Source organism: Neltuma alba, unplaced genomic scaffold, assembly GCF_004799145.2.
Source record: "Neltuma alba isolate B1F8T4 unplaced genomic scaffold, ASM479914v2 tig00012481_pilon, whole genome shotgun sequence".
Taxonomy (NCBI): domain Eukaryota; kingdom Viridiplantae; phylum Streptophyta; class Magnoliopsida; order Fabales; family Fabaceae; genus Neltuma; species Neltuma alba.
In genome coordinates, this window is record NW_021636956.1 from 85,716 (window position 1) to 93,615 (window position 7,900).

At 32.8% G+C, this 7,900-nt stretch overlaps 1 protein-coding gene across 1 annotated transcript; it reads left to right on the plus strand.

The window, feature by feature from the left end:
* The first annotated feature begins 1,650 nt into the window (after nucleotides 1–1,650).
* Nucleotides 1,651–3,700, plus strand: LOC114727526 (50S ribosomal protein L27). The gene is made up of 4 exons (XM_028914230.1): nucleotides 1,651–1,811; nucleotides 2,636–2,746; nucleotides 2,844–2,968; nucleotides 3,157–3,700. The coding sequence occupies exons 2-4, from the start codon at nucleotides 2,662–2,664 to the stop codon at nucleotides 3,388–3,390; spliced, it is 444 nt and encodes a 147-aa protein (XP_028770063.1). The 5' UTR covers nucleotides 1,651–1,811; nucleotides 2,636–2,661; the 3' UTR covers nucleotides 3,391–3,700.
* Nucleotides 3,701–7,900: the final 4,200 nt, after the last annotated feature.

The window sequence follows — 7,900 nt, forward strand, 5'->3', positions numbered from 1 at the left end:
TCCTATATAGCTAAATATAAAATACTACAAATTAGATCTTATATTTAAAATAAGTGATATTACAATACAAAATAACTCTTTCAGTTTTAAATACAAAACCTTTATACTAGTATGTATAAGAGTCTGATATTTAGAATCGGTGTACTTTAACTGGTTAGAACAAAACTGAATACCCAATCAAAAGTCAAAACAACGTCCGGCTGGGAGAAAAAAAAAGTCAACTGGATGACTGGGTAAAACAACTATTTATAATAAAATATTGGGCCTATAAAAATGTCAAATGCTGGTATGGAAAATAAAACTGAGTCGTTCAAGTCATTTTATCATTTATTAAATTGATATATATACTCCAGTCTCCAATGTAACACATATTTTATAATACAAATTAGGATCAGAGAAATATCATGTTACATTTTGTTTGGCCAACCTATATACTCTCTGCATTGACAAATTGTATATTTGAGATAGAGGAATAATAAGAGGGGTATATTATAAAAAAATAGTATCAAACTTTTTCACATACTCTGATTGTTTTAGTTTACTTCTCAGAGATATAAATAATAAATTTATATATATTAAATGCAAACAATTCAAATCATATCAAAAAATAGTCAGATTAAAACAGTTGCGAGGCAAGAATAAAATAGATCCATTTTTATTTCCCTCTGTTTTATCAAAAGCTTTGAAAAGAGAGAATAAGTCCAGTGGTGCCTGCCGAAAGGAAGAAAGCAAGCAATAAAATGCCCAAACACTTGACCATTCTTTCTGCTTATTATATTATAGTGTTACAATATAATGAAAGTGGTGTCTTATCTCTGAAAATATTTTTTTATTTTAAAATAAAAGAAACGTAATTTTGAAAAGAAATAATTTTAATGTTAAAAACTGTTTTCACTTTTCATATACTTGATTTTTGAAGTTGCAGAGAATTTAGGAAGTTATCCTTTTAATTAAATTAAATAATATTTATTTCACTTAAGTTTCATTTCATATGATAATTTCGAAATCATTTATCTGTATACTTATTGAGCTGTTTAGAAGTAGGGCCCCCTTGACATAGTTTATTGGCAGTTCTTTAATTTACGAAATATAAGATGAATATGTGAAAGGAGTTTTATCTTAACTTATATGAAAATTATTTGTAACTTATTGATGGCAAAGATGGACTTCTCTTAGCTTTTTTAAGAAAGTATTTGGATGAAAATTAAACTATAATTACCAACGGCGGTTAGTCCAAGTGATAAACGGCTTGGTACTGCTTAAGCGATGTCTCGAATTTGAGCCTCAGCATATACAGAAATCCCTGCTGAGAAACTCACCCACCACAGCCAGGTGCGCATATAATTTTAAAAATAATTTTATAAAATAAGAAGTAAATATGTGAAGAACTTTACCTTAATCTGTGAAAAGTTGTTTTCAGAAAACCTTTTAGATGTCCAAGCGTCTTTTTTTTTTTTTTACCAGCAGCCAAGGCCCTATCATTCACTTGCGCTTTATCCGTAATACTTGTGCGGTGAACCCGGTTAACTCATTCGGATACGTCGATGCCTGACCCAACCTGAACAAAACAACACCGGGTCAAAAAAGCCAATGATTGGGCGAGATCGAGTATCGGGTAATCGACCCGAGTAGGACGTACCAGTGTCGTTCACGTTTGGGGCCGTTTTTCTCCTTCGTTTCCAATTTCCCACTCTGATTTTTGGCCATTTCTCTTTCGATATACGTTCTGAAACCTTCGAACTTGGAGTCGGAGATCGAATTCGGCGTCTTCTCTGGCGTGTTGAAGAACGGAACAGTGAAGAACACTTCTGGTAAGTATTTCCGTCCCCTTCTCACCACTATAGCTCTGATGTAATCATTGCAACCAAAAGATTTTGCTGTGAGTTTCTATAGATGTCATCTTTTAATCTGCTCTTCAATCTATTAGCGTGGTGATGCTTATCTGTTTGCATATAGATGGGTTTACTTTGTCTGGTGATCTGCCAATTCCAAAATTTTATCACTTCTCCTTCCACATTTAAGAGTTCCATTAAGAGTGATTTTGTGCTGTTTTTGCTGTACTCCATTCACCTCTTCCATTTGGGATGGGGCTAGTTTGACCCTCAAGGTTTTGACATTCTGCTGAAAAAAGTAGAATGGGTTCTTGTTTTGGTATAGCAGTCCTGGTGATATTGGTCCTCTTTCTGGTTAATAGCCATTGTGAGAAAACCGTTTCAACTCTCAGGAAATCATTTTGAATCACCAGAATTCTTTGGTTCTGATTGATGGATGTTTAATTTATGGACTACGGGTTTGTCTTAAAACCTATGCTATGTGGGTCAATGATAACTTGTGGTGATTGTTGTTTGTAATGTGCGCACTTTACAGTAGGACAGAGACATCTTTTGTAAAGGAGTGTACTATGCACAGCTGCATGATAAAACTCTGACCAATCTCTGCTATATTATTTACTGTGGGATAGAATTCTTCTCATTGCATATCTCTTGTTCCTTGCATCTGCGAGGTTGCTATTTTCTTATAAGGATTTATGTTGCCACTTGTGGGTCTATTTTGATAAATTACGTCTTTTCTTTTCTTTTTTTTTTTTAAAAAAAGATAATTAAGAAACTTGACTTTACCGATTTGTGTTTTTCAGGTAGTGTCTTCATAACAGAGAACAAAATGATGAATTTTGCAGCATCTCTATGCAGAAGGATGAATATCAAGGAGCTTGTCTCGAATGCTCCTGTTTACAGAAACTCAAGTGGTATAAATTTCATGATTGCTCCATTAGCTCGTGTAATTGTATTTTTCTAACATGAGCTAGAATGTAAGGATTTTTCTGTTAATTAATTTGAACTTAGATGTCTCTGGAGAAGGATTGAGTCTGGTTTTCAGACGATGGGCTACCAAAAAGACAGCAGGATCTACAAAGAATGGAAGAGACTCAAAACCCAAGAATCTTGGTGTCAAGAAATTTGGTGGTGAGGTATGATATTGTTGCTTTAAGCAAGAGTTTTATTTATGGCAGACTGTGAGAGGACAAATGGAACTAGACCTGATTGTGGGTGAAGTTTCAGGTCCGCACTGTTTAAAAATTCCCAGAAAGTTAGCATCTCAATCTATTCAATGATTAGCCCTAAACTCATTGCAGAAGTTCTATGTTTATTCTGGCAGAGAGTAATACCTGGAAACATCATTGTCAGGCAACGTGGTACCCGATTTCATCCGGGAAACTACGTTGGACTTGGGAAAGATCATACTCTTTTTGCCTTGAAAGAAGGCTGGGTGAAGTTTGAAAGAAACAAACTGACTGGTCGCAAGTGGGTGCATGTTGAGCCCAAGGAAGGTCATGTCCTCCACCCTGTGTACGCAAACGTGGCTGCCACTGAACCAAAAGTAGCTGCCTAAATCTGATGCACCAAGTCTTACAAGTTGAGACTGAATTCGGGTTACTTCTCAAACCTTATGCAAACTTCTCATACGTGCTTGGGAACCCTTGGATGCTGTGTTCTTTTAGTGTTTTCTTATCAGGTTTTTAGTTAAATTGTAATTGTAATGGACGAGGTAATTCTTTTAGAACGAGTCAATGATTGGCTGCTGATTAAAGAAAGATATCGACAAGCTGTGGTTTTATTGAAAAGCATGATAGCTGCTTTTTTGTATTATTAAAAGTCAATTTCATTCAAATAAAATGAGCTGCTTGTCCATTGTTCTATTAGGTATCCTCTCACTAAGACCTGTTCTGTTTCCGCTTTTGTGGTATGGTCAATATTCAAATCACCTTGCATGCAGATCAAAAAAACCGTGTTGAAAATAAATACAAGAGGACGACAGGGTTTTAAATCCTCTTTGTCGTGGGTTTGAACTAAAAATAGAGTTTTGAGGAAGTTATTAAAATGAAAGTTATCAAAATTTAACTTCAGAATATTTAATACTACTAATATAAGATCCCGTTTGGGTCCAGATTTCACATCATGTCCTTGGGATTAAAACTGAAATATATTTTCTTATATTTAAATGTTTCATGTAATTGGGCTTGCTCGATCGCATACTATTATCAAGATATTATCAAAAGGAAAAATTGCTTCTTGAAGTTTTGATCTTGTAAATTTTAGATCAATAGATCTTAATGCTATAACTTTTAAAGAACAAAGTTATTGCTAAAATATAGGGAAATCATTGTGGGAAACTGGGTACCTCTTTCAATGGTATTCAAATTTTAATTTATCATGTTACAAGAGACTTTTTTTTTTGGTTAGACTCAATTTTGTTGATAAATCATTGTTAATATTTTGAGAAAGTTGATGCCATCAATTTTTATATAATTTTCATTGACTTTCCAACACTCTAGAATCTAGATCTATTAGAGTTCTCTCTGCCCATGTTTTGGGCTTTGGGTTCACCCCAGGGGACAATCTAATGCGCGGTTTGGTATGATCAGAGTTTTTAGTAGAAGTGACAGTGGAAATAGAACTGGAGGTAGGGTATAGGAGGAGTTTGGATGAATCAAACCATGATTTAGAGAATAACTTATAAAGAATATATTTTTGAGAGAATAGATTTTGCCAAAAAAGTGATTTTGATATAGTGAGAGTGTTTGGATAGTTGTTATCAGGAACACTTTTTATATGTACAAATTACTAAAAAAATACATAAACTAATATGGTAATTATATAAAAAGTAGATTTTATGATGTATTTCAATTTGAAGGAATAAAATTATTAATAATATACTTTTTACTAATATAATTAATAATATATATGATAATATAATTAATAATAATTAATATGTGTGTATATATATTTATAAATTATAAGATTAAATATGTTTATAGAAAAATAATTGAGGAGTGTTAAAGTCATACTACCATTAGGATTTACTCTTTTAGGAACAATTATACTCTCCAATTTAAGACAGAAACAGAATGAATTCACTTTTTCTGAAACCATGATTTTGATCCAAAACTGTAGTTTACTAATTTTTCCTTTTTCCCGTTTAGCAAATTTTTGACTCAAACCATGATTTGGGTTCTAAAACCATGATTTGATTTGGCCATTTGGCTTGGGTTTCAAAACCATAATTTGTCTATTTGCCAAACAGGCCCTTAAAATGTGTTTGGTATACCATAGAAGTGATGTATTATTTTTAATTTTTAATTTATATATGTAAATAAAATATTAATTTGCTCAAACGCCCTTCCAACAATCAAATTGAAAAGAAGCATTCCAGGGGAAAAAAAACAAAAGACAAGTTATTAGGAGGTATTTGGAAACATTTTTCTATAAAAAGGAAATAAATTCTTTATGTATTTATTTTGTACACCGTAAAAATATCTTAAGAAAAATCAGGGAAAAAAGGTAATCCCATTTTCACTTGCATCCCTTTCATTGTCGGAGATGGAGCTTTATTCCTGTTGAATTTTGCCGTTAAAGATTTGCCCACTGTCATAGAAAGAGAATGGGACACCATCGCTCGTTCACTGGCCGTCACTCAACCACACTCACTAGAGATCAAATATGCAAAAGCTGAAATCGCAGAAAGAGAAAGAGCAAATCGAAGAGGGAGAACAAGCAGATCAAAGAAGCTCTTTGAAAACCAGATCAAGAGTGAAGAACAAGCAGAAATCGCGATCTCCTCTGTCGAAATCACCGTGAACTACCATGAGGCACCTTTTTTTTTTAGATCTACAAATGTTACCTGCAAATCGAACATCAAATTGCGATGTGAGAAAGGATGAAGGAGGAGGAGATGGTGGCTTGGATGGCGATGTAGCTTTGTTGTTGGCGGTGGCAACGAAGGCTAAGGAAGGAGAGGAGAGGGGCATGAAGGAGAAGGGGTGACAGCATCAGAGAGAAACAAGGATGGGGGGTATAATTGTCACTAGGTTAAAATGTAGTGGGTATAATGGTCACAAAAAACGTGGTTCCATGGAATTGACCCAGTTTAGACGAGGAACCCGGTTCCATCACTTTTGATGGAATTAGGTTCCACATGGAACCGATTTCTGTCACGCCAAAACACATCATTTTTTAAGGATTAATGCATCCAGTATCCTGAAATATTTTTTAAGTACATCTAACACTTTAAAATATTTTGTGATGTATCTAGTATCTTGAAATATTTTTTTATATGTATCTAGTACCATAAAGTATTTTTTTGGTACATCTAGCATCTCAAATTATTTTTTTAGGTGCGTCTAGCACCCAGACAAAAAAATATTTTAGAGTGTTAGGGGACTCTAAAAAATAGTTTAGGGTACTGGATGCACTACAAAATACTTTAGGGTATTGGTTGCACCTAAAAAATACTTCGGAGTGCTGAATACACCTTAACACATTTTTCAATTCCAGCACCAATTTCCCTTCCCAAGCTCCAATTCCTCTATAAGGAACGGGGCATAAATGTAATTAACTTAGTCGGATAAAAATTAGTTATTATATAATTATATTATATTTAAAAAAAATCAGGTTAACAAATTAAAATTTGATAGGAAGTAATTTAGATGAGTTTTTATCATTAGAAATCAATTAAAAGTTGTTTAAAAATAACTTTAAGAAAATAATTCAAATCAATTGTCAAAAAGTGACCTTTGAAAAATACTGTAAATGAATATACTGAAGTAAAGAATAACTGCACAAATGGCTTTTTATTTTTAAAGTTTTTTGGAAGAACATTTAATACTTTTTTAATGTTATATAAAAGAAATTAATTAACGCTTGTATATCAATCAAGTCTTCCTTCCCTGTTTGACTAACATTTTAATTATAAAATAATTCCCACAAAATCTAACAATATATTAAGGTTCTAATTTTACAACTAATATTAGCTTTGATCCTGAGTATACGAGTTAGCTGACTAATTTGAATAGATTAATAAAACTAATTAAGTTAGTTATTTACAATAAATATATACTGTATTTTCTAAAATATCATTATCGATCAAATGTATTGACTAGAACTACCATTATTATAAAAACTATCTTAAAAAAATAAATATGAGAGATAAAATGTATTAGGGTTTTATATTGAGGATCAAAATAAAGTCAAACAAACTCTTATATTAAGTACGAGAAGTACTATATGAATAACAAGGGTCCCGTTAACCACTTGATTATATATTTACTGTATTCTTAGGCCTAAAGAAACGTATTATTGTAGTCAAATTTTCAAAACTTAGTACACAACACAAATATATGATTAAATGCTGGTATTATTCTTCTAGTCAAGCCACAAAAAAAAAAAAAAACCAGTAGTAATCGCCAAATTAGTCGCTTCTACAATTGAAAAGAGTAATATTTGGATAAATAAGTCATTGATTCACAAATAAATAAAGCATTCATGCATAACTAACATATCTAATAAAATAGAGTTATTAAGACGCAAAACTGATATGTTGCTATTTTCTTCAACTCAAAACAACATAATTTAAGATTTTAAGTTTAGCAATGGAATAAAACAAAATCCATATTCAAAACTCTCAATCATCTGGTCAAAGAAAGAAACTCTTAATCAGATCAGTTAGGAATTTGATCCACTGGGGTGGGAGGTAAAAAGAGAAAAAGGGACAGTGGGGAAACATTGTCCACCTTGTGCGTTTGTGTCTGTGTTAATGGAGTTGAATACTTTAGCAGCTAAGTTGGAATGCCAAGCGCCAATAAGAGACTTGATGACACCATAATTATAGTCTCTTTCTCTTCCTATTTTCCAATCCAAGACATCATAGAATTTTAAGTTCCAAATACGAAGGGTTCTAGTCGTCCACGGCTGCGCCTGCGAGCACGTGACCTATAATAATTTGAGAGTTCATTCATTGAACTTAAGCCACGTCCACAAATCTTCAATCTCACCATCGATCGCTCTTTCTCCACAACAAAAATATCTGCAAACTTTAGAATCTCAATCTCTCCCTCTAGATACAT

Coding starts and splice junctions, on each gene's coding strand:
- LOC114727526 (XM_028914230.1), top strand. CDS start 2,662: ATGATGAATTTTGCAGCATCTCTATGCAGAAGGATGAATATCAAGGAG. Junction 2,747..2,843: donor TGTTTACAGAAACTCAAGTG/GTATAAATTTCA, acceptor ATTTGAACTTAG/ATGTCTCTGGAGAAGGATTG. Junction 2,969..3,156: donor TCAAGAAATTTGGTGGTGAG/GTATGATATTGT, acceptor TTATTCTGGCAG/AGAGTAATACCTGGAAACAT.